The sequence below is a fragment of the Corvus cornix genome, chromosome 4 (assembly GCF_000738735.6).
Source record: "Corvus cornix cornix isolate S_Up_H32 chromosome 4, ASM73873v5, whole genome shotgun sequence".
NCBI lineage: Eukaryota > Metazoa > Chordata > Aves > Passeriformes > Corvidae > Corvus > Corvus cornix.
Genome location: NC_046334.1, coordinates 26,392,123 through 26,418,910, shown reverse-complemented (window position 1 = coordinate 26,418,910; position 26,788 = coordinate 26,392,123). Strand labels below are relative to the sequence as shown.

Sequence of the window (26,788 nt, the reverse complement as noted above, 5' to 3'; positions counted from 1 at the left end):
CAGTAAACAAATTCGCTTTCAAAGCTTGAGGTGAGGTGGCATATGTGCAGGATTTCATTTTATTTTTAGCTTGACCTTCAGCTAGTCATTGGTTCTTTTTTGATAAATGTTAGAGAGGACAGAAGTCCAGGATGAATTGGTTTCTGCAACAATTGAATAAGGCTTGGTATCATGGTTTGGGCTACCACTGAAGGAGATAAGACACTGAAAGTTTTCTGGCTAGTGTCTTTCTTGTATGACAGACAAAGCAAAGCAAACAGAAGAAACCAAAAGTTGTGTGTCTAAGAGCAGTGGGGAATTAGACATCCCACCAAGCCAGCTTTGCAGGGGGCTCTGTAACATCTGCTGCTTCTCAAGCACAGTGCACACTGCACCTGTCTTTACAGTTACCTGTATTTATTTATACTACTGTGGGGCAAGCTAGTAAAAATAAACAAAATGAAGTCTTAGCTGCTAACTAAGAACCTTTCAGACACAGCCAGGCAATGGGTAGAGTTGAAGCCCTGCTGTGAGGACGTGCTTGCTCTCAGCTTGCTGCTGGGTGGGCAGTGTTGGATGCAGGCTTCCCTTAAAAGCCAACTTCCCACATGATGGGAATGTGTCGAATTTGGTGAGTCATTAAGAGCTGACTCCGCAAGAGGGTTCAAGAGAGGCTGCATTTACAGGTGTGTGCTTACTCATCATTGGGAATCATTAATAATCACCCACTCTGCCCACACTTCTGTGAAGATGTTGATCCTTTTCTTGGATTTCCAGAGGCGTGGAAATCAGGATTTTTTATGTACCATTTTAATTGTGTTTTCATTTTTCAAGGCTCTGAAGAATAATCTACCTAGTTTATAGTCAGCGTGTCTTTCTAAGGTTTGCAGTACATCTGGTCTGTAAAATTATGATCTTGCTAAGGCTGCTTCTCGAAGAATTAGTCTGTGGAAGATGCCTGCTGTAAAAAGGCTGTGTACTGCAAGTGTCAGTAGTGTTTTAGGCTCTGCATTCTGGTCCATAGATATGAGACACAATTAGACGGTATTGTAGCTACCATGTGGGAGATGAGATTAGGAGGCAACATTCAGAATCCTTTTTTTCTTAGGTGCTGGCAATAAGAACTTTTACATAATGCATTCCTGATGACATTTATTTAAACTTCCTGTTTTACGTCAGTTTTTTTCTGTGGGCTTCAGAATTTTCCAGGTTGACTCATGCTGGTCATTATTTAGGAATTTGGAACAAGGCTGCTTAGTCACCCTGTCTTCTGTATAGTGGCAACTCCTGCAAAGAAAGCTTCTCTTGACAAATAAGTGGAGGGTAAATTAATGTCTGGATAACTGCAGACTTGGTTCCCTACAGGACTGGTGATGCAAGTCATCAAACTATAATCCTGGGGGAGAGTTGACTCAGTAGCCCATCAACAAGTAGTTCATTATATTGATTAAGAAGTGCAAGGTAAGAACTGCTGCAATAACAGTAAATGAAAAAAAAAACCCAAACGAAACAACAAATTAGGAACTCACCATGGGTGTCTTTGCAGTAGCTTGAACACCACCTCTGGCTGTCACACAAACTGGTTGCTCTCTGAGTGATTTTTCCCCTGAACAGAAGTGGTGAATAACCCCAGTGTTCTCTGCAGGTGTGAGCATAGCTGGCCTCCTACAGAATTCACATATGAAAACCTGAAGCCAGAGATAGTGGGGAAGACAAAAGTAAAACCAAAACATTCTAGAGCATTTTCTTTCTCATTTGGGGGTTGGTCTCTAAAGGTGTTTGAGCAGAAATGGTAAAATTTGTTCTTTTTTGCTTGCAGTAGCATGTGGTTCTTCCACAGCAGCTTGGGCTCTGGTTACACATGTAGAGCTGTCATGATGCAGATCTCGCGTACAAGCTGCCCCTCTTTCAATGTGTTGGTAACAATCTTCAGAGTACTCATTTGCTGACTCAGATTGCATCCTGACCCTAGAAAGAAGGGAACAATCCTGATCAAAGGAAAAAACCCAAATCTCTAGTTCCTATATCAGCTTTCTGTGCTTTTCTGGTGTTTCGGGGGTTTTTTTTCCAAACAAGCAGTCAAATCTAAACCAAAATTATTTTTAGAAATGTATCAATTTTGAGGCTTTTTTAAAGGAAGAGTAAAAACAAAAGCAAAGCTTTGACAGTAGACTAGCATTCTGGTTATATTGCCTAAACTATTTTAAAAACTTAAAATTTTAATTATGAAATGTTTTGACATTAGAAAATCTGAAAAAAAATCTTCAGGGGAAGCTTAAAACTTTATCTTTTCATTGTAATCTATAATTTAAGTTGTTTTTCCTCCCACAGTCAGATTTTCCCACAGAACTGAAATTCCTGTACTCTGTCTCTAGTAGATAGAAATTTGTAGAATAACAACATGAATGATTGATAAGTCTGGAGTTGGAAAGGTGTTTTAAACTCAAGAAAAGTACAAATCTGTTAAATGATTAAGATGATTTTTTTTTTCAAGTGTTTGGAAGAGTAGCGCAATTCCACAGTGCCTTGGGTGAAGTACAGGCAAGGAACAAAAGTGCAGAGCTGTTGAACAGAGGGATTGCTGTGCAGCATGAGTGAGGCCTTCGTCTACAGCTCCCCCTGTTTGCTGCTTGGAGAGGTTTCAGAGCGAGGCTGGCGTCACCTGAGGCTTACTTTAATATAATCTGTGTGCACTTTAAGGGAAGCCCCTTCTGAAGGCAGCAGTGCAGTGTTGGCCTTGTCTGCAGTATGTGAGTTAGCATAATAGTCCTTTTATTTCTTTTTAATGATTTACTTACACATCTCAGGAGAACATCCACTTGTTTGTTAGACAGGATCTGTCTCCACTGTTGGCTTCAGTGATACCTTGTAGCAGTGAGTTCTATCTTGTAGCAGTGAGTTCTACAGGTTATTTTTTCTTTGTAGAGTATTTATTTCCATCAGTGTTAAATTTTGTCACCTTTTTAGTTTCACTAAATTAATTATCATCTAATTAAAGGGCAGTTCTGCTTCAGGTTGAAACAAGGAGCAATTGATTAAAATTTAAGTGTTGCTGTCACTGTAATTCCATGCATTCTGATACTTGAGCTCTGATCCTTTGAACTCTGGCAGCAGAGATCATATAGCAGAGCACACAGTGGCTTTCACTTGCTCTCTTTTTAATGTTTACTTGCTTTACAGGGAAGTAAATGTAGTTAGTGGGGCCTATAGCTACAGAAAAATCCAATTTTTAAATGGTTTTTTTCCCTTAGTTTCTAGCTTGTTTCAAACTCGTGGTGATATAACAGCTCGGCCTCAAACCCATTGACATGGTGATTCACAGGGAGAGGATAGAGAAAGAGAAGTAAAATCAAAACAACAGTTTGATCTGGGGGAGGGATAGAGCACAGTATTGTTGAAATGGAGACAACCATGCTGGCTCTAGATGCGTAGATATTATCTACTGTTTCAGAAGGTAAATCCATATTACTCTGCCCCTTGACTCCTCTTCTGCCCACATATTTCTCTCATCAGAGCTGGAACTGAATAATATATAACCTGGGGAAAGATAGGTAATAAAAAATGCAATAGAACCGGGGCACGTAGAACTTTAAAATGCTGGGTTAGTGAAGTATCTCTCTGCACAATCTGGGTACTGTGAATCACAGCTCTGACCACAATCCTTGTAAACTGGCTTTGGACACTGTACAGATACTCTGTGTGCTTAATATACAGAGTCTTTTTTTCTTTCCTCTCCCTCTCCTCCTGTCTCTAGGTAATGTCCAGCACATCAGCAATGCGGGGAAAGGAAGGAATCTTTCCGAAGCTTACCCGGCTGTACTGCAGCCTTTCTTGGGACAGAAAGGAAAGAAAGGCCTGGCTCATCCCAGCCTTCCTGCGCACGTGAGGAACGCCGTACTTGCAGCTGCCCTTTTCCCAGAGTTCCTGAAGGAGCTGGCAGCTCTAGCCCAGGAACATTCCATTTTATGTTACAAAATACTGGGGAATTTTGAAGATTATTATTAGTGGGTTTTTTAAATGTGTTTTAAAAAAGCTCTTGGAGTTTAAACAGATTTTTAATGCAAAGCTGCTTTCAAAAGAAGGTTGTACTTCAATATTTCCTGAAAATACTTGATTTGGAGGACGAAGAAAGAGGCAAAATATTATTCCAGTTAGGCCTTATAATTTCCCTTTGTGCTATATAACTTACTTGAGATTTCTGATACTGCTCTTACTGCAACTTCCTTCTTCATCCCTTCCTCTTTACAGAGCCACCCTTCTTTAGTGTCAGTAATTCCTTTTGAATTTCTGCAATAGACACTTGTAGGCTGGCTAAGAGACACAAACATGTTACCTTTTCTGTTCCAGAAATATTCTTTTGAATAACTTGTTAGGAGACAAGTTTGCTTCAAAAAACATTGCCCCACGGGGAAGGTTCACAGTATAAAAAGACATGCAAAATCTGCACAAAACCCCTTTATGTGAAGGGCTGTGCATCTCGGTGTCATTGTCCTCTTTGCCTCTTCCCTTGCTTCACCCTGAAGCTGGGTTCTTACCAATCCACATCCGAAACCCCCTTTTTAACTACTGGCTCAGGTTTTCTGAATTCAAGTGATCTTATGTGTAGTAAACCCATGAGTAGCTAAAAGCAGGTGCTGGGCCCTACACATACCATATTGCCTTATGTTGCAGACAGATCTGCAGCTATCAGCTGTTGGGCTTTGAAGTCCAATGAACTGTATAAGTGGATGTGGATTGCAGACTGCTTGGAATTTTCCTTGCGGTTTCTCGGCATTCCTTGATAACTCCTGCATTGCTACCTAAGCCCGCGAGCATGCCTTATTTAGTAAGATTTGCACAAAGTACAAAACAAAATGTTTCTATGCAAGCTGTTATTAGTGTCTAGTTTATTTGTATGCTTGTTTTAATAAGCTCAAGAAAGATACTCAGTATCTTTCTGCAGTGTTAAATGGACAGCAGGCTGTTTTTGTCTTTTTGTGGTCTTTTTTTATTAAATGAAAAAGGTTTGCTTGCTCATGAAAGGTGTACTGTCTTATTGTTAATTTCTTTTGGTTAAAGGAAAGTTAAGTACTGTTTGTTTACTTTTAATTTAGGTGTTTTAGGTGACTTTTCCTAATATTGCACTTCTGGGATGGTGAGGGGAGGACCAGGATGTTCACCAGCTGCAGAAAAGGAAGGAGTAATGGGGAAAGCTGTCTGCTGGTGACTAACTGCCTGAGAAAATTCTCTTCTGTGAGTAATGGGCTTCATTAGGAGAACCCAAACATGATGAATTGGTGCATCACCACTGCATTTTGTCTTATCTTAGCCGCATAATTGTGCTTCCAGGGTGTTGTAGTTGGCTACATAAAGAGAGGCTTAATTCATGAAAGCCATAAGCCCTTTTGTCCAAGATACAAACTAACAGTAACTCCAAAAAATGTGAAGAAACAGAAATCAGAAATAAGACTTGCATACATTAGTTCTCCTGCTCATTGTAATTCCATAATGTGAAATTCCAGTTAGTCACATAGTGGTTTTGAAGCACACTTTCTCAGAGATTTCAAGGAAAAAAACAGTTTAAAAACAAAGGCATTCCAGAAGAGTCTAATTAATTGCAGGTCAAATTCCTCTGGAATGTGCAGTGCAGTTTAAGCTCCTAAATCCTTTAGATAGTTCTGAAAAGTTCTGCCTTTAATCTACAAGGTATAGCTTAAATTGTCTGCATTCATTGTGTCAGCCTGCTGTAGGCTATTCCAAGGAAAAAAAAAAAAAATCTCAAAGTCTACCTCCAACAAAATCACCTCCAGAACTTCTCTGGGTCCATCTTTACTTTTTGCTGCACAGTCTTCACTTCCATGATGGCTGGGGGTCATGTTGCTTCCTAGCTGACTCTCTCTGGTTTGCTTTCACTTATAACTTGTTTAGTTTTTTCGGTGCCACTGCATCACCATTCTGTAAACCACCTGCTGATCTCCACATGGCCCTCTTTCACCTCAGGCTTTCTTGGAAGCTGAAGCAAAAGCTGTGGGTTTTTTCTTAAGTTTTAAGTTATCCAGTTTGAAGAGAGCTCTTTCTTTTTCAGTTCCTCTCACCCTTGCATTGTTGTTGTAAATGGGTAATGAGATTGATTGATTTTTTGTTTTTTAATGATTATATTTTTTAAGCTTGCCCTAGGGCATGGTGGGTCCTTTCCCCACTCCCCCATTACTGCTGCCTTCCATGCTGTACTCACAGGCCTGGCCTGAGGGGGTTCAGTGTGTGTTGGAAGTGTTTTAGCATTATGGATGTAGGGGTCAGTGCTTGCTCTGCTTCTCACCTCTTCTGCAGGAACTGCATTTGAGCAAAAGGAAAGTGTGATCAACTGGCTTCTAGTCGTTCAGAAACAAGTGCTAAAATGCAGAAGCAACCTAATCCTTTTTTTGAAGGACGTCTTAAAAAGAAATTGTAAAGAATTATTTCACTTATTTAAAAATAAAGAACTCTGCAGACCAGTGCTTAAGGCAGTAAGTTCCTACCTGAACACTCCCTTCCTTTGTTTGTATTCTTAACTAAGAATTCTTATTTTCTGTGTGGAAGGGATTTTTTTTGAGATTTGGTGTTTTCAACAAATATCACTGCAGTTTCATCCCAGCAGGTCTGTTAAGCTACATGAGTATTTTAAAATGTGGACTGCTCAAAAAAGCATCTGTAAATTTGAGGAAGGAGAGGATTTTCCTCATAAACTGTAGTAGAGCTTATGCTCTACATCTAGTAGGGTAAAGTCAGCCTTTGAAATCTGGAGTTGTGTGGAAGGCTTCTTGCTGAAAGGTCAGAGCTGTGTTGGTGCACAGTGTCCCCTCACAAACAGGAAATGTTTGTCAGCTCCCCATAAGGAAGAGGTGGATGAGTGCAGTGACCCTGACCTAAAATGTAAACATGGAGATCATACGTGCACCTTTGCATTGCTTGGTTCTGAGTGGAATCAGACTTGCAGCTGTGTCTCAGTTGTGATAGCAGCATGATGTCTGGCAGCCAGCACAAAAACTATTGGTGGGAATTGCCTCTTCCTGCCTTCAAAATGCAGAACCTGTGATTTAGCTTGAAAATGTTGATCTTTTGAGATGAATCACATCTGTGTGCATAAACTCTTCAGCCAAATGCTTGTTTAATAAGCTTCTTCCCTCCTGTTAGATAATGTGTTATCCTGTCTCTCACCAGTGACACATCCTTTCCCCAAAAAAACCTGTGCCTGTGGTTCAAGCTTTAGTCCAGCCTCTAGGGTCCCTGGAGGACAACAGCCTTACGCTGCTCTTTCCAAGAACAAGGAGGTGCTCTGTGATTTGGTTTTCCCCACACTCAGGTGGGTGTGTGAGTGGAGCAGTCCCTCTGGCACACTGGCTCAGCATCAGTCCCAAATGAAGTGCCTTGGCAGATCTGTTCCAAAGAGCGCAGGTGGTGGCTCAGTGATACCAAAGTGAATTTCCAGTCTCCTACTAGATGTTTCAAACCGTGAATGCCACATTTCCAATGGTGTAGCCTTGGAGTGTGTTTTTAAGCTGCTCTGCTATAGCAAGGAATCTTTCCAGCAATTTCAACCTGCTTTTTTGTGCATGTGTGTGTTTTTGGTTTGGTTTTTTTTTTGTTTGTTTTGATTTTGCAACCTACCTATAAAGTGAGCACTTCAAAAAGTTGTAGTCATTCTCTTTTACTGGCCATTTTTGGATGCTTTCTGGGTTAGTCTCAGTAAACAATACATATGGTTTGTATTAATTGGACTAAAGCACTGAGCAATTTCAGTCATGCTTGTGCTGATCTTTGGACATGTATAGTCAGGTGCAGTTCATGTGTTGTGTTGCTGGTTGTGCTCACTACCTTTATTATTGTATTCTAGGCATTTTTCTTTAATTGATCTTTTCCATGTGTGCTCTAAAGAATATTATGATATTTCAAATGAGATCAAGTTGTTGGTGTTACAGTTCTGGGTGTGAAAAATGCATTGTCTTTTTTTGTCCTGGTAACTTCTGACCTTGGTTTGGAAGAACAGAAATGAGAACTTCTGTTTTCAGCTGTATTCTGTAGACATGAGAAAATTCCAATATCAAGCACGGACTGTCCCTCCCACCAGCACACCCAGGTACATCCTTCCCAGCATCCAGTTCATAAATTACTTCCTTCCTTTTTCTTTGGGATTTGTCACTTTGTAAAAAGTCTGAATTCAGTGGTGTCATGCTGTGGTACAGAGCATTTGCCTTTCAGGTGTGATTTGGTATTTTTAGTAAGATTGGTAAATTTCCTAGAATGGGAGAAAACAAAGTGTGATTGAGGTGGACCTCGGACATCAGCAGGGGTCCATGCTTTGGAATGGGAATAGGACTGGATAGACAATAAACCTGAGCAGAATTCCTGCCACTGATGGCCACTCTTTGGCCTGTGCACAAAGCCCAAGTGGTCTGTTCAGACCTTCAGAGAAAAACATTTGCAAACAAACTTGCAGCATCCTGCAGAGTCCAAGGTTTTAAGTTCAACAGGTTAAGTTCTGTTTACCAAGAGAAGTTCACCATCCAGCACAGCATGTGCACACTCACTACCCTTTTGTGCACTCTGCTTAAGCCTCTCAGAAGGTTTTGTGCTTCAGGAAGGTTTTTTAGCTCCCCTAAGACGCTCTAAAACCTCAGGGCTGGAAAGAAAAGGATGGGAGCAGTGTGATTTGTTGCAGTTAAATTATGTCATTGTATCATTTGAATTTGTAGCCACAGCTCCTGTTTGAGGATGGCTTGATTTAATAAGCAATTTACTCTGCTGTATTTACTGAAATTGCTATGTCATGCCTGCAGTTCTTATGACAGCTCCCATTACATTTGTAACATTTAACTTGCGTCTGTGTTTATGAGTAGAATACTGGGATTTTCCTCTTTCTTTTAACTCAGATAGCTCTGGCACTGTACAGTAACGATGCTGCTGTGTCCAGATCTGATTTAGTTAATTAGAGTATGTTCCTCCTTGCACTCTTTGAGCATTATCAGCAGAAATGGAGGGTACATGGCACCTGGGCTGCTTATATTAATGAGCAGACCTAAGGGAAAACACCACAGATTAGCAGGGGGCACTTCCCTCTGTGTGAAATGCAGAATTTATGTTTGTGTTGCTCTGATTTATCAGCGACTAGAAAGAAAAAGCTCAAACTTGAAAAGTGAATATGACCATGTCCTACAGTACCTGTCCATGTCCTATAGTACCTGTCCAAGTGGATAGCACTGCCGTGTGATGTTTTGGGACAGGAATGTGCAAAGGAGCGTAAAAATTGCACCTTGTGAAGGTGGTGTCAGACTTGCATAAATAGGTACTTGGATAAGATGATGGTGGTGCCAGCTGTCTGACAGCAGATAGCCACAGAATGCAATGCTTTTTCTGTGACTTTGTTGGCGGTCAAAGCCCTGCTCTGAATAAATGCACTTTATTTTTTAGTGGCCCCCAGCTTTCTAAACATGTTGTGGCCCAGCATCAATGTACTTCATTTGTTAAATGCTCAGTTGGAAGCCTCTTATTTATGAAAAGGAGCATTACTTGGATTCTCAAATATGTAGGTGCTTAAAGTGGCGTTTTGTTGCTGACTGTGCAAATCTTCTTTTTGTTCATTGATTATAATGGTTCTTGTGTGGCAGCTGGATTAAATTAAGACTGAAGTCTCTGGGCTAAAAGCCCTGATGGAACTTTTGTGCAAAGGCTGCATTTCTCAACTTTGGCACTTCAGCAGACTGCCCGCATACAATTATGTACTGTGGACTAAATACCTGCAAACCTATGTCTCTGATGAAGCCAATTCCACAGCAGCTGTGTTTTATTGCAGTCTTCTTTAAAAATAACTAGCTTGGATTTAGACCAAAAAATAACATGGATGAGTCAAATCCAAGACAACTAAACTGTGTCCAGCTCAGTGCTGCTGTGTCAGTTTGGCCAGAGCTCAGACGAAATGCCAGCTCGTACTCAAAGGAGAGGGAGTGGCCCTGGGTCTCAGTGTCCCTTGTTGCAGCTTGAGCCAACGACTTATGTCTCTTGGTGTCCAAGCACAGCTTGCTGTTTAGAAACACTGATCAGTGTCTTTTGTAAATCTCCAGGGTCATGACATTGGTTCCTGAGCTTCAGTGTGAAAAAATCTAGCAGCCTCTAAGACCAGCCTGAAAGTGTGGCCTCTTGAGCAGCTGAAATACAGCTTACTGATGGTTATGCCTGCTTACTGGGTTAGACAATTACAGCTGTGGCTGATGCAACCACATGTTGGGAGACCTTTTTCTTTGTGCTTACACAAAATGGCTGTGCATGGAGGGAGCATTCCCTACAGTGAAGCTGTTGGCTCTTGTGAGGATCATGGCAGTACAACTCTGCAGCTCCAAGTACTGGACTCAGATGGAGGCCTTTCTCCAGCGGCTGCAATGACAAGGCAGGGAATGTTGCACGGATTACTTTGCTGCCTGTGTATGAGGTGGGATAACATGGGGTCTGCCACAGCTGTCACCAGTCTTTTTCTCGGGCAAAGCCAGCAGGCAAGATGGGAATTGTTCAAAGGGTCATGAATTGGACCTTCCCCCCACACAGATAAAGGGGAGGAACCAAAGGTCAGGGTCCCTGACCACTTATATCTGCAGCTGGTCAGCAAATGCTGCAGACAGTTGTGAAATGCCTGTACGCCCTACAGGAGATCTTAAGGATCTGGGACTAGGATGCTTTGCTCCCTCATGGTGGCACCTGAGCATTTCTGCAGTTTGCTTTATTGCAGTTAAGATTCAGGCTGTACAGCCTAATGTGGGATGTGTGCTGGAGCACAGTCAGGAGAGGAGGAGCATTCCCGGTGGTTTTGTGTTTCCACTGCAGTCATCCCTAGTTATTGATGTGGCTTGGCCCAGGGGCTCTTGAAGATGGAGTCTAAATTTGCCATCACAATGGGCAGAAAAAGGCACAGCAAATTACAGGTCATGACAACCTAGGAGTTTGCATTTTGTTGCATTCCTCACACTGTTCAGCAATAGAATCCTCTCTGTCTGTGTATTACCTGCATATTTGAGGCTTCTGAGGGGACAGAGGACAACTTGCACTTGAAGCCAACCCAATGCAGGGAAGCTTCTGAGCCTTTGGGTTGATAAATGTAGACCTCCTGTCGCTGTAACTTGGTTTTAAGCGGCCACTACCTGATTCAGAACCCAATGTATTTGTGTATGAGTATGTGTAAATAGCATTTTAAGGAAGATGCTGGCAACGAGGGCAAACCAACCAGCAGTGTGCTATTCCTTCTTGTCCTTCGTGCAGTTTGAGAAAAGAGACCTGACTGTAAACCCAATTTGTTTTTCTTCATGTGTGAAAAAACAAGCGCTCTCCATGTTGAGCATGCACCCAAGGCCATAAATCCCTGGGAAGGTGCTGCTGAGGTCAGTGGTTGTGAAAGTGTAGGTAGAGAGAGGGTGCTCAGAAGAGAAACGAGTGCATCCCAGAACCCCTACGCCACACCACAAAGCAGGGTGGAAAGGGGCTGCACTGAAATCGCAGCTGAATGCTCTGCTAGAATCTTTTAGTTAAGGTTCCTCTCGTATGCTTCTATTTTTAACACAGTTAAAATTAAACTCTGCAGCCAAGGCTGAGCGCTAGAAATTCTTTCTTCACTACTTACAGCATTGCCAGCATCTTTTTAGACAACTTCAATCTCCGCTTCTGCAGCCTCAGATACAGGATACTTCAGCTATAGGAGTAAGTATCAGCTCTCCACCCTCAGGCCTGACCTCCTAGAAGACTTCCAGCAATGAGTAGATGAGATGGTCACAGTGTCTGGTGTCAGCTTTTAATTTGTGAGCATTTTCCTTGGTCCTCTGTTCGTGGATGGTTACTGCTGAAAATCTGCATGAAACTGTCCTTAATTCACCCTGCCTGATGTTGTTGCACAGATGGTATCTGCAATCATTAGATCAGAGAGCACTGGAGTAGCTAAGTGAGACTTCCAAGTTGGGGTCAAAGCCTCAATCTTCATTCTGGACTTCCAGCCTTGGTACAATGACACTTGGAACAGCTTCCTGGTCTGCAGAATGTTCTACATCCAACACTTCACAGTCAGGCTTTTGCCTTCTTTCCTGCAGACCCACCTGTCCTGTAGGGTTGTTTTATTTGTCTTTACAGTAGCAGACACTAAATTCCTTGAGGCTGTTGCTTCTGCTTTTTTTATGTGCTCAGGAACTACTGCTAAGCAGATATAAACCAAAGCTGTTTGTTTTGCTCAGTAGCGTGTTCACTTGTTGAGTATTTCAAATTTGCCTTGAGCTCCATTTAGGGGAATGGGAAGGAGGTGGTTGTATTTAGGTTGCTGTATCAGGCCCTTGGCAGCCAAAAAGGATCCCATGTTTTGGTTGTATTGGTTCAGTCAAAAGGGTGTGAAGTGACTGATGAGCCCCTTAATGCAGGCTGGGATAGTGGCAGCAACATGAGCTGGCCCTACTGAGCCTTCCCATCACTAGGTCTGAGCACTGCCAGCTACCACTGCTTTGAAGTTTGTACCTGATATCTCCACAAATGTTAAAAAGCTTCATTATCTTGATCTCAATTGACTCAAACCACTTTTTTTCCTATCAAAAGGAAATTTCCATTTTGTGTGTGTCTGCAAAAGAGTTCTTAAAAAATTTCAGAAGTGACTGCTTCATAATACAGTGCAAAATTTACAGACTATGGCTGCTCTTTCTCTTCCCTGGAAGGGAAGATTACAATTATCCCTTTTTCATCTTTCTTGTTATCCATCGTGTCTGGCAGGTGGAGGTGAAAACAGATTGAGACTTACAGTAAACCACAGAATGCTTTGGGTTGGAAGGGACCTTAATCTAGTTCTAACACCCCCCCCAACCCCCCACCATGGGCAGGGACACCTCCCACTAGACCAGGGTGCCCAAAGCCCCATCCAACCTGGCCTTGAACACCTCTAATGATGAGGCATCTACAGCTTTTAAGGGCAACCTGTTCCAGTGCTTCACAGTAGAGACTTTTTTCCTAATATCTGATCTAAACCTGCCCTCTCTTATCTTAAAGCCGTTCCTGCTCATCTTATCACTACATGCCCTTGTCCTTCTTCAGCTCTCTTGTTGGCCCATTTTAGGTACTGGAAGGTGCTCTAAGGTCTCTCCAGAGCCTTCTCCTCCCAATGCCGAACAGCCCCAACTGTCTGAGCCTCTCCTCACAGGTGAGATGTTTCAGCCCTCTGATCACCTTCATGGCCTCTGGACTCACTCCAACAGGTCTGTATCCTTCCTGTGCTGGGAACCCAGAGCTTGATGCAGCACTGCAGGTGGGGTCCCACCACAGTGGAGCAGAGGGGCAGAATCCCCTCCCTCATCCTGCTGCCCACAGTGCTTTGGATGCAGCCCCGGACACAACTGGCTTGCTGGGCTGCGAGTGCACATGGCCAGGTCATGCCGAGTTTGTCATCCCCCAGCACCCCCAAGTTCCACTTCTTTGTGCAGCCGCACTTCTCAAGCCTGTCCAGATCCCTCTGGATGGTATCCCTGTCCTCCAGTGTGTCAACCACACCACACAGCTTGGTGTCATCAGAGAACGTGCTGATGAGGGAACACTCAATCCCACTGTCCTTGTCACCAGCAAAGATGTGAAACAGGGCCAGGTCCAGTGATGACCACTGGAGGACTCCACTCATCATTGGCCTCCACCTGGACATCAAGATACGGACCACAACTCTTTGAGTGCAACCAGACAGCCAGTTCCTTATCCCCTGAATGGTCCACCCATCAAATCCATGTCTTTCCAGTTTAGAGATAGGATGCTATGCAGGACAGTGTCAAGTGCTTTGCATATGCCCAGCTGCATGATATACTGACACAGACTCTACTCAGAGAGAACCTGGCTGGTGACTTTTAACAGGTTTTGCACCGTACTAGCGAAATATAATTCTACAGTAAAAGATTGGCTAAGAAGAAGTAGCCCATAGAGAGAATTATCAGCAGTAGCCTTGCTACATTGGTTGAGAGCCTTCCTTCTTTTAAATCAGTTTAGCTGATTTACTCTCCCAAATACATTGTTGTTTTGATTTCTCTTTTTTAAAAGGTACCCACTATAGCAGTGGGGAACTCAGCACAGCAGCATCCAGCCGTGCCACAACAAGCACTAACCTTGGGAAACACTTCTGGGAAACAGCTGTGTTTTTCTAAACTGAGGGAGTATTTCTGATATTCAAGATTTCATGCAGAAACCCTTGTGCCTTCTTGTTTCTTGCTGCCATGGCAAGAGTTGAACAGAATTCCAATACTTAGTTTCTTGTATAATCTAAACCTTTATTGACTGAACACTTACCTGAAAATTCACACCACTCTTAAGCAAAAATGGTACTTTTTGCTCATGATGTGAAAAGTGATAGTAGAAGTCTTAGTGTGAAGGTCAAATTACCTGAAAATCCTGGGCGGGGTGTGATTTGGGGGGAGTTTTTGGAGGTTTAGGCTTTTTGTTTGGTTGACTGGTTTTTGAAGGGTCACAGTTTTTGACTGCAGTCATGTTACTGCTTTTTGTAAGCTGTGTGTTGATGCTTGAATTGTAAAGGTACATTTTGTGAATAATGGGTATACATTTTATTCATTAAATGTATTGAAAACCAAAGGGTTTTTTCCTTCTAATGAAAGAGTTCGTACTTGAACCTCAGCCAGTTTGTATAGCAATGTCCTCCTCAAGACATAACATCAGCACTGGCACTCAGGAGGAGGAACTGCCATCAACCTACTTTGAACCAGTGCTGCAAGCATCACATTTGCCAAAGGTGACTGAAGTCCCAAGGCCACACCTGCTGCACTCCTGTGACAATGTCTGCCCTGCAGGCACATCCTAAAGAACAATTCTGAAGCAGCAGCTATGAGGCCTGAGGTAGATGTGATCTTTAAAAAGTATGGCTTAGCAGTCTCCAGGAGGGATTTAAGAACTTCAAGCACCTGGTACTAAATGGGATTTATCTCCCAAATGTAAATTTGACAGGCTCCTTCTTGTTGCATTTCCTGTTAATGGCTTGATCAGCTAAAGTTGGTTGGGATGGGGAAGTTTATTCCACATCCCTGTGTTTCAGTGAGTACTGAAAGCCAGAACTGAAAAAAAAAAAGATACAAAAAACCCAAAATAAAAACCACCAGCATAAAACATCTCTTTGGATTAAGTAGTGGAGCAGGACTGGACCCCAGCTGAATCCAGCTCAGTTTTGGTAAGCCAACTGCATGTTCCATTCCTTCCCCGAAGCAGTGCAGTTCCAGGTGACAGCAGAAAACCATGTGCGAGAGAAGCAGCAGCCCTGGGCATTTGTAACACAGGGCCAAAATCTTGCCTGCAGAGAAAAAAAACCAAACTGGAGCAAGCAGTCCCGTTACTGAGCTACTGCATTAGAAAAAGACACCACTTTCTCAGGCACATGGTGTGAGTCCTGGGGCTGTTCTGTGCAGGGCCAGGGGCTGGACTTCAGTGATCCTTGTGGGTCCCTTCCAGCTCCAGCTGTTCTACGATTCTACTTGTTCTGCTGTAGATTGTGCAGGGCTGGCAGAAGCACATCTGCTGTTCTGAACCTCTGAGGCCAAAGTGGGATGTGGCCCTCAGAAGGGCTCAGGCACACATCCCTCAGGCACTCCTCAGAACTGAAAGCAGGCAAAGCAGGTATGTGGATGCATAACTGGGGGAAGGAGCAAAAAATCTGACATGGCGAGATGCTGGCTCTTCTGTCTATGGTTGTACCCTCAGGAACACACTTAAGCAGCTCATTACTTCATCCTTTCCTCAGAAACCAGGAAGAATGATAGCAGTGAACTTTTTTTATCTTGTGTTAGGCATTGAGGCACATGTGGTCTCCTCAATTACTGCTGGGTGTTTTAGTCATTGTTACTGCTGTGCTCAAACTGACAGTGAGCTATGGTGTGCATCCCCAGACAGAGTATTTGAGATTATGAATCTCCCTTCTCACAAACACACAGCCAAGAAAAGCTAAGTTTGTACCTGCTTTATTAGAAAACTAACGCATGTAGTTTCAGCTCTCTGCATACACACAGACACCTCTGGGAGCTTGTTTCCCAGGGCTGTGTGGAAATCACATTTCCAAGTGCCACATCAAAGCGAGGGCGATGCAAATGGCTGTATCCTGCTTTTCTGTGGCCCATCTGCCTTTGGCTGACGCATCTAGGGAAGGCTGGGACGTCAGGCTGCTTGAAGTACAACCAACAAGCCTGATGCTGCACGAGGAGACACCATTTGCAGACAGAACGAAGCACGTATTTCTGTAGTTGCTTGTGTGTTTCTTTTCTTGTGGCTACTCTGATAGCTTCTTCTCTAATAACTGCTTCACTAGAACAGGATTGGACCGTCCTTGTGTCTTCCTTTGTACCAGACCAATTAACTTATTTAGAACTTTTTGATTTCCTGCCTTTATCGCCATAACCTTTAAAGAAAAAAAATCCAACAGATAGCATTGTTACAAGAAAAGCTAACGTCTTCACTCATTCCCAACACCAAGGTAGGAATATCTTTGTCCGTTAGACTATTGTGATAGAAGACTGCATTTGGGGCTAAGGTGTTATTTATAAAAACTGCCTTCAGCCTTGCAATAAGCTCCTCCTCTGCTCCCATGAGAGAACAGCAAGTCTGTACAGCAGCAGGGCCTTACAACTAATAGAAAGAGCTCCTCTTATTTGAAGAGTCACAAAACGCTTTTGGATTTTAACAGCGTTTGCAACTTGAATGGCAACTTCCTGGAAAGAGCCAGAGATGGACTTTCCTTGCTAATAGGATCTACCATTTTACTGAATATAATGTCCTGTTATAACAAGTAATTTGCATCAAATCAAAATCTATTTGATAATATTGGTGAGGTCCTTCAAGCACAGACATAGGTGTTTTTTATTTCCTTCAAGCACGTAATCTAATTTGCAACATGACGATTAATTAAACTGGTCAAATATGACCTCCTATCAGACAGCCTTTGATGCACAATCACCTGCTGCACTGCAAGGGCCATATCTAAAAGCTGAAAGGATCTGAAATTTCACCTTTGGGCCTTCCTAAAGGAGATGCTACTGCTGAAAGACAAGCATCTGGCCTTCCTACTGTTTGTGTGGCAGGGAAGCCATTCTCGACATTGTCGGAGTTCCTGGGCATAACACAATTGCTGCGAAGTAACAGGATGATATATGTGCAGGGATGAGGTGTAAACACAGGAACCATGCACTGTGCCAATACCAAATTCAGATACAAATAATGCTTTTCATTACAGTGTCTGAATTACTGTCAGTCAAAAGTCTTCTCTGTTAAGTTGCACTGTGGAAAGGACTCATTACTCTGGATCTGCTAGAAATTACTATGCAGGGCAGAGTGCGGTACAGTCCTGATCCTTCACTGTCATAAAGTGCTCAGTATTGGTTTGAGCAGCTGTTTAGAAGCTATTTCGTTCTGAAAAAAGTTAACTCTCAAAACACATTGAAATGGGAGTGTGGTTATGGACCTTCAGCTCCTGCACTTCCCAGTCAGTTCTAATGTTCTCTCCTCTCCCTCCCATCCTGTGCTTTCATACCAGCCTAGAAATACAGCAGCACTTTTATCAGGCTCTGCAAATGAGTCAAGTTGGATGGAGGTCATGCCAATCTACTGCAAGCTCATTTTATCTAAAGCTCTTGCAGAGCTGTTAGCATCCCCCAGTGAGATCTGGAAGGGGTGGTATTGTTCTCAAAAGATATTAATGTTTTTTTCCAAATGGCAAATGTAGCTAGACATTGTTCGTATTAGAAGTAAGCTATTCACTTCTGCTTTTACATTTTTGCTCCAGAGAACATATAAGCACTTGTTTTCTTTTTGCTTTTTATAAAACAGATTATATAGACTCTGTCAAGATCCCTTCCCACTCCTCCCCTTCATGATCAACAAGGGCTTTTTCCCTTTTTTTCCAGCTCAGACCTTGTTAGACTGAGCCACAGTGGCTGCTGTGTGTCTTTCCAAGGAGATGGGGAAGAGCCCATCATCCCCACAGGGGAGCATTTGTGTGGCTGCCACTGCAGAGTGGGCAGAACAGCAGAGTGGGCAGCAGCTCTAGAGCCGCTGCTGCTGCTGCCACAGAGCTCTGGCTCCTCCCCACCCCAGAGCCACTGTCAGGCAGGAGAGCCAGCTAGGCTCCTCTCTTTGGCAGTGGACAGAGACATGGACATGGCAGAAAGTCAGATTCAAGTAAAATTTTTGCCTTGCCAGCACTGATACAGTCTCTAATTCCATAACTAATATATGTCTTGCTGGCAGCTAACTTCCATCTCCAGCTTCAGAACAGTTTAACAGTGTTGACCCAATATCACAACAGATGTCATAAAAATCAGAGTTATGTGGCTGGGTGGCAGGGTCAGGTTAATGGCAGTACAGCTGGAGAGGGACAGGGCCCTGCAGTTTGTTTCCTGCATTAAAGTTTTATGGGCTCTCAGAATGACTTAGCACATTAGCCAGACTGGTAATTTCTTTTGCTGATCATTTTGTGTAAGCTTCAGTTTCAAAAAAACCCACTTAGTAAAATAAGAAAGGAGAAGCAAAGCCTGATAATATCTTGGCAGCAGCTTTACTGCTCTGGCTCTAGAGCTCAAATGCCATCAAAAGAGAAAAAAAGAGAGGCTATTTTAACCCCCTTTCAGTGCCACACACTGCCACTGTGCAGAAGGTTCCTGGCACCATCATAATCACCTCATTTTCTTGTCCATCAATCACTGCCTGGCAGATCTGTTCAAGCTCTTTTTGATCCTGTAACAGTTCAAGTTTCTGTACTTTAACAATTTCAAGAGGAGTCTTCCCTTCTCCCTTCCACAATTCTGCAAGCACCTGAAAATCACAATAAAAGCAGCAAAGGTCAGTGGCTTGACTTACCAACATTGTTTACATGCAGTATTTCAGTTATGGATCCAAGAAGCCCTGTTTTTGCTAGGAGTAGATTGTCTAAATGTGAACAAGCCCAAGATTTAATCCTGTGCCTCTCTGAAAGAGCCCTTGTACCCCCCTCCTTTTCTGCCCCCTGGACTGAGACAAAGCATTGCCACCTCCTGCAGAGTGCAGGGTAATGGTTCACAGCTGGGGCTGTGCAGCCTCTGAAGCCCGGGCCCTGCCTGCTCCCCCAGGGCTGGGCTCTCTCCAGAGGGGTTTGCTGAGCACAGCCCCCTGCTCCTCATGCACGGAGAGGAGCCACCACAGCAGGGATGGCAGGGCTGCAAGGCTGCTCTTTGCCAGTATTCCTGCTCTTCTCACATCATGCACAGAATTGCCTGGGAGCAGCAGGGAAATGCATCTCCATGAGCAATGGCTCTGCCCGGGAACTGATGATTAGTTGACTATTGTACTAAGTCCAATCCCAGGTAACTCATCCCATTACCAGTCCTCGCCAGCAGGCTGTAATGAGGATATGTATGACAAAGCAGAAGAAAAATGCTGCCAAGTAGAATGAATGCAGCAGCTCCAGCCCACCTATGCATCATCTCCAAGTACTGGACTGCTGGGCAAACCCAGGCTTGTGGAATAATCACTTGTTAATGCTAGTGTTTTCCTACACTGCAGCAGGGCTATTGCCCTGGAATACACTTGAGAGGAGAGAACATTTATAAAAAACCAATTTCCTTGGGCAGTCATTTTCTGTATTCCCTTTGCTTTTATTTCAGGGCTGTGGGAGGAGAGTAAGAAAACCCTTATTAAAACAGCTCATTGTGCTCCATCCTGAGCTGAAGATATAATTGTAGGTTTGGGCCATTGCTGTGCCCCAATATGGAAATGAATGTCCTGTCAAAATTTCAGAATTAAATATTCCCTGTAGGATGAAGAAGAGGCCAAGATGGGGAGACAAGGAGGGGCATTCAAACTGCATATTGAGTAATTCGCAGGGCAGCAAGAGAACTCTGGTAAAGTGAAGCACATGGGATGCTATCTTAACTACCCCAGCAATTTTTTTCAGCATGACAAATTTTCAGGTACAAAAGACCTTTGGTTAAAGAGTTCTATATCCACAGCAAGTATTTTAAGAACCATGCATTCATAGAATTGCTGCAAGAGGATATTTGTTTGCCAGTGGCACTCTGAAGCTTTTTATGGCATCTTATCACTCTTCTCAAGACCTTGTGAGAGGGTAATGATACACAGCTGTATTGTGGCAGCTACATCTTAATTTTTCCTTGTGAGAGGGCCAAAGGCAGATCACAATACTGAAGTTACTGATAAGCAGCCAGCGTTACAACAGCTATAGGTAAAGATCTTTATACTGAATCTTTATACTGAATAAATCAGTGCTCTATATGATGTCTTCTACAAGATCTTCCTTCTAGTGTGAAATTTAAAAATCATCATGCCAGTGCTACCTGGAATACCCCTAGAAATAAATACATAATATCCAACAGAGATTCAGCCTGTATGCAGCTGCTTGCCTTTTTTGTGGTGGTGTTTTTTCATGTTTTGGGGATTTGTTGTTGTTGCACTCCATTGCTACTCCAGGAAGCCCTTTTGCTTCTTCCCTGAGGGATGAAGCAGGAAGGTTTCTCTCCTGGAGGCCTCCCAAGGCACCCATACTGCATGTCACCTCTTAGAATGAGCCCTGTCCTCGCCGCAGAACACCTGGCCTCTAGCAAAACACCCTGGAGAGTCTAAAGTGCTGCACAAATCAGGGTGGACAATGAATAAGCCCTTTCACTCTCCTGGAAAAAGGCAGATGGGATTTTTAGGACTGGTATGTATTAAAACAGGATGCCATGGGCTGCAGGAAGGGGAAATCTGCAAAGAACAAAATCTACGGCGCCAATCATGGCAGAGTCATGCAGGAGCAACTCGTACATCAGGCTGACTTAGATCAGGGGCAGGACAGCTTGACAGTCAGAGATCCAGCTCTGATTCCCTGTTATGCCTGTGCCAAATATTTCCTGGCACTGAGGAAAGCTTGCCCATTAGAAACCTTGAAGGCACCAGATTTTCCCTGTGACAGCTGCATCATGTGTTCCTTCCCATTTGGTAACAAGCACCTCCACTTAGTTAGTAGAGCAACAATGTTATCAAGGCCCTTGCTTGTTTACAGGTATGTAGGAAAGCAGAAAGAGTTGTGGCCAAGGCCTGTCAAAAGATGCACTTTTTAAAAATGTGTTTCTCCACTTGGCAAGGAGTACAAATCTAAAGAAAGCAGTTTAAAAAATGATTTCAACTCATTTACACAAACTGCCTGCACCAGCACAGGAGGATCAAATTATGAAGTCTCCAGAGCCAAAACATGAATCTCAGGCCTCATTTCCATCACTGAAATCTCAGTGGCTTCTTCTATTGATTCTTGCCTGAGCGTGATTAGATTTTAATGATGTTCTGTGGTCTCCACCTATGCAGGCATAGCAGCATTGGTCAAGATGAATTAATTAGGACTTACATGTCTGGCTGCCATGGGCATCATATCAAACATTTTGCAACTGGTGACCGTGCCAGCTGACTGTTGTGCCTAAGAATGCTCCAACTGGAAACTCTATCTGCAGTGATTTGCTGCCAAGGGCGGGAGGAAAGCAGCAGGCAGCACCATTCCAGCAAGTCCTGTGGGCACCTCTCCTTTCCAGTGACGGAAGCCTTCATGTCTGGCAGGTGTCCCTCAGCCTCTCAAGAGAAGCAGGGGGCAGGCTGGGTCCAGTCCTCCAGATGGTGTAGTCATAATTGTCAAAGCAGATGGTTCTGTTTAGATATGTGTACTGTACTCATTTCCCTGCTATCTACTTTAAAGTAGGGGTGCAAAGGAGGTCTGTTGAAGTTACTCCTATGTGAGTACCTATGCAACTGCAGAACCCAGCAAAACCCAAGGTCTGCTCTGCTCCATGGCCTGCTGGGCATGGATCCCCCATGAACTAGTGACAAGGGTGTCCACACGGAGTTGCTCCAGCATGGCTCTTGGCAGTAGGGACAAGTTTCCACTTCCCTGGCCCAGGAACCAGCCTCCTCCCACAATGCCATAACTCACAGGCAGGTCTGTTATGCCAGACATGGATCTGCTGCCTGTCTGGCAACTTGAGGAGCAAGGCCCCATCACAGGCACACTCCCCATCGGACTGGTTTCAGCCCTGCGTGAGCAGCAGTGACACGTCCCACTGTGGGCTTCAAAATGGTGCCTCCGGGCTGGGCCACAAGCAGCGTGTATCCATCTGATCCAGGACACGCTTAGCCCACAGCCCCACACGCCAGCGCAGCTGGAAGCTGCTCCCCCCCTTTGCACAGGCACACCAGCCCGGAACTGCTTCAGAGACCTCTGGAGTGGGACGCTGTGTTTGATGGCACGTTGGGCATGAGCTCTGTAATTACCTACATGGTAATTACGTGAGCACACAGTGCCCTTAGCTTGGCACTGCATCCCACCACACAATGCTCTGTGTGTACAGCCAGTGCGCACGGCTTTTATCTGCCTGTTTTACTGCCTTAGACAGCAGAGCCCAAACACAGAACCTTTTCAATAATTGAAGTGGTTAACAGCTTCCTGCAGCGAGCACATATGTGTACACATGTCTGCGTGCTCACCCCATCGAACTTCTTCCATCCCTTCCCATTGGATCAGTGTCTGCCACTGCAGATCATGCTCCCCTCCCCAAGAGCTGCAATTCATCTGCTGGTGTGTATATATAGCCCTTTCTGCCCTCAGGCCATCCAGCGTCTCTGCCTACTGCTGAGGATTGTTATAAACATTTGTTACTCTTCTGACATCCAGGCAACCAAAATACTTTTCTAAATGTGGCAAGGTTTCTGCAGTTTGATAGCATCATCACTCGGTGAGGGCAAACAGTACTGCGATTTCTGGGTCCAGTTTCAGAACACTGAGGACAACATGCACATTACAAGGAGCTGGTAATTAAACAACAAATGCATTTCTGTAATTCTTGACATTTCACAACCTGTCAGAAGTGCCTGTCACACAAATATATCACAAAGCAGAAAATCCCTTAGATGAGCGTTAGTACCCTGTCCATACCTCCACAAGGAAGAGACTTTTAAGACTGGAGTTCTGAAGCTTCCCTTTCAAATGCAGACACCAAACTGATGGGTGTGCCACAACCCCGCAGGCACAGAACTGCTCTGCATTCCAGTGCTTTTCCTATTAATACTTATCTCCTTTTTGAAGCTTTTACTTTTCCAATACAAAATTTCCAAACACACATGCCTGAAGCCAGGCACTTAAATCCCTATTTATGACGCCCGTCTTATGCAGCTGGCTATCCACAGACACAGACCAACTTAATTAAGAACCACAAGCATCTCCAAAAAGAGAAAACAAACCAGAAAGTTCATTCACAGTTCATGAAGGGTTTCACTGATAAACACTGAAACAGTCACCTAGTGCACTTATCTAAGTACAATAATTAATCTGAAAAGACAAATCATTCCATATAAATGAGCTTGCAGCAATTTAAGGTGAATGACTGATTATGGCCCATCACAAAAAAGCCTCTAAGTTTTGTCTACAGACACAGCAGTACCATACCCATCATAACCAGTTCACAATTTTAGATATAAATCATCAAGAGCTGATTTTTCAGACTGTCCTAAGGAAGATGATATTGAAAAAAACCCCAGCTTTACTTGCTTGAGAGCTTCATGACAGCACTTGCTCAAAGAAGCAAGGATAAAAGAAAGGCCAAACCTCTCCCACTTTTGACTCAGGTACACCAAAGCAGAACTCTTTTTGTGACTACACTTGGATGAATTCTATCCTTTCCCATGTGCTAATGCTTGGGAACGTAGACCTTACTGTCCCTAAGAATCTAGTAACTGATACTCTCATCTTAACTGCAAGCCATGGATTAGCTCCCACTGACCTTTCACACAGGCCTGACTGGAATAGTGAAATTGAGATCTACTCTCTGCTCTGTTCAGAAGCAGGATTTATTTGAGTTCAGTTCACATCGTTTAAGTCTACTATTTGGCTTCTGCCCCCTTCTAACAGTGAATATGCAGATATATCTCTAAGATTATATACACACATAAGGCATTTGTATGTATTATATGTATATAATATAGATACAGAAGCTATCCTTTATCAACACTCTAAGTAATTTCCCTTTAAAGCAACCATTGTACTGGTACACAATGATTATAAAATTGCTACACAACCAAAGTAAGCAGCCACAGATTCAGAGTAAAGCAAAATCAAAAAGGTACTTACCTGCTTTGCTGCTGTAGAAGAAATTTCTTTTTTTTCTAGAAGGTTCAAGAGGTCAGCCAGGACAAAAGAACTGACTGGGCTACGGAAAAAGTGGGCAGAAGTTACCTCAGAGAATAAGGTGTTGTAATGTATCTATGCTACTGCTGCTTGCCTAAAGATCACAGCATTCAGGATGACAAGCTGTTTTTCCTCATGTTTGGTACTAATGGCCTGACTATGCCTTACCATCATCACACTCTAAAGACTGAAGACTGGTTGCTACTCTTAACTACATGATCCTCGTCTCTGCCACTTATTTGTCTAATTCCATTTAGCAGGACAGAGGCAAGGCCTGTGCAGGACTGCCTGGAGTAACAAACTTCACAGGTAGCAACTAAAGCAGGCACGAGCAATGGAGTGACACGGTACCATTCATGAGAAAAGGATCACTTTGTCTCTAAGAAGACTGACCTTTCCTTTACTGTAAGGGAATGTTGTTTCAAGTAACTGAGCAGATCATTTAGAATCCAGCCAATCACTTTCTTTGGCTTCATTTGGGTCTGTTTTACCACACTTTCAAAGAATTCTGCCAGTCCATCTTCATTCTGTTTAAGAAAAATTAAATGTGTCAAAGGGATACTGGAGTGCAAACATGATTACAGAATCACAGAATCGCCACAGTTGGAAGGGACCTGTGGAGATCATCGGTCCAACCCCTCTGCCAAGGCACGGTCACCTGGAGCAGGTGACAAAGGTTACAGGTTGCAATTAATTATACAATTACACTCAGCATATAAATGCTCAGTCCTAAAGTAAACTTCGGTTGTGAATTCACTGCAAAGTCACAAAACTTTGGAGTAATTTTATTAACAGCAAACAATCTTATGCCTAGAACAGGAACGTGCAGTTTATCTGTCAGCCTGTCTGTTTCAGTGGAACTTCCAACAAATGAGCGATCATTTTTCTCTTAATGCCTCCCTAAAATTAGCATTTGGGGAGAAGCTTTCTCATCTTTGCAAGTGTTTTATGTATAATGCTAGAAAATACAATGCTGCCATCTCACAGGCTGTCATGCTACCTTTTACCAAGAAGAGCCTTTTTCTGAAACTGTCTACAGATAATTCACTTGATCTTGCAATCACTTCTATTTATTTTGGATTGAGTGAGTAAGTTTAGCTTGCATTTACCCTTCAGTGATATGGAAAGGTCGTATGTAAGAAGCAGGGTTTTATTTTTCCATTTTTTTTCAGAGAAGCTATGGTAAGCTTTTACACAGCACACTAAATGCTCAGAAGATATCACAGTGGGGGATTCAATTTATAGCCTAAGTGAAATCTGAGATTGTTTTTAGAAAAACAGATACTGCACAGTCTGTTGAATGCTGTGGTGTTTGTCATCAAGGCATTGATGGACCTTTAAATGCAGCACAGAACTCACTGGGTTTACTGAAGGCTGAAGAGGTCTGAAGTGGCAGCTCCACCTTTTCAAGGAGGAATTCAAATCCAGCATGCCACTGGACTTCTGCAGTATGTAGCATAAACACACAGGAGGACAAGCCAGCTCTCAGAAGTCAGGAGATAACGGCTTAGAGATAGCCAAGGAGCTATTCTAAGAATACAGTCATCACAGCAAAAAACATTTCTCGAAAACATACTGACTGCAGCCAGATCTCTGAACAGTTATGAGCAAAAAGACTGCAGGGTAACCAAAAAACAAAGCCTGCGTTCTCCACTCACATTCCATCAAAACAATCTCATTTGCCCTTGTTTCTAAAGGCCATTTACTGCCATAGCAATACAGAATTTTAGACTTTCCTTCTCCAAACTTTCACAAGACAAACTTCCAAAAGTTCTGGATACCACATTTTTTGTTGGTAATTATGTATGGCTTTTGAGAAGACTGCAAACTACTGACCTCTGTTCTGTGAAACAGAACAAAATTTATCTAGATTAATGTCTGATGTGCTGTAAAACTGGTGTGACAAAAATCAGACCCATCCCCTTCACCTTGAGACCATGACCAAAGAAACCAAGTTCTGGAAACCACTGAGGTCTTTTGTGAACCAAGATAAACCTTCTAACTCCCACTAGTTATCTACTGAATACACAGACATAATTCTCTTCTTCTCCAGTGTTCTGATTTAACTAACAGTTACTCTCTAATCAAACTATGCAAAACTAAGGCTAAATAGACTGGAGGAACACTTTTAACTTAAAAAAACCAGTAAGGGAATTACATGATTACCAAAGCACAGTAAACTTGATTAAAAACTGTATGTGTTAAGCAGAATTCCTACAATGATGCACTGCCAAGTACTGTACTCTTTCTAATTCACCTCAGGATTCAATAGCACAAACAAACACTCATTATTTAAACAGTGGGTTCCTTTACACAGAAACAATTGCCCATTCTAGGTAGGGAAAAGTGAGCGTGCCTGAGTGCTGGTTTCTTTACACATGCTGCAGAAGGTTTATGAACATTCCAGGCAGAGTAGGTCTAGCTACAACATTATGCACAGGCAAATAATGTCTGCAGATGCCACATGTCTGAATGCAGCTACAGAGCTCAGACGCAGCACGTCCAGTGCTTCCATCATGTACAGGCTACAGAGTGTATCCCTCGCAGTGGGCACATCCAGATTTCTGGATACTTACAGCCTGGCTGGAGTTACAGTTCTGATCCTGCTGCCAGACC

General features: G+C 43.2%; 2 protein-coding genes across 13 annotated transcripts in view; one reads left to right on the top strand and one right to left on the bottom strand.

The window, feature by feature from the left end:
- FHIP1A (FHF complex subunit HOOK interacting protein 1A) overlaps nucleotides 1–5,000 on the top strand; it is an 81,075-nt gene extending 76,075 nt beyond the window's left edge. For 10 of the 11 annotated variants that reach the window (XM_039551531.1, XM_039551529.1, XM_039551535.1 and 7 more), the window contains one exon: nucleotides 3,734–5,000. In XM_039551531.1, coding sequence (XP_039407465.1) covers nucleotides 3,734–3,984 — 251 coding nt within the window. In that variant the 3' untranslated portion in view covers nucleotides 3,985–5,000. Of the gene's footprint in view, nucleotides 1–1,344; nucleotides 2,031–3,733 lie in introns of those variants that run through there. The other variant, XM_039551536.1, reaches the window with a different exon arrangement.
- Nucleotides 5,001–15,928: 10,928 nt separating this feature from the next.
- The window catches only part of GATB (glutamyl-tRNA amidotransferase subunit B), a 42,892-nt gene continuing 32,032 nt past the window's right edge, over nucleotides 15,929–26,788 (bottom strand). For both annotated transcript variants that reach the window (XM_039551523.1, XM_039551524.1), the window contains exons 10-13: nucleotides 24,566–24,699; nucleotides 24,116–24,194; nucleotides 18,652–18,786; nucleotides 15,929–16,378 (exon numbers count right to left, since the gene is read on the bottom strand). In XM_039551523.1, the coding sequence (XP_039407457.1) occupies nucleotides 16,250–16,378; nucleotides 18,652–18,786; nucleotides 24,116–24,194; nucleotides 24,566–24,699 (477 nt within the window). In that variant the 3' untranslated portion in view covers nucleotides 15,929–16,249. The remainder of the gene's footprint in view (nucleotides 16,379–18,651; nucleotides 18,787–24,115; nucleotides 24,195–24,565; nucleotides 24,700–26,788) is intronic.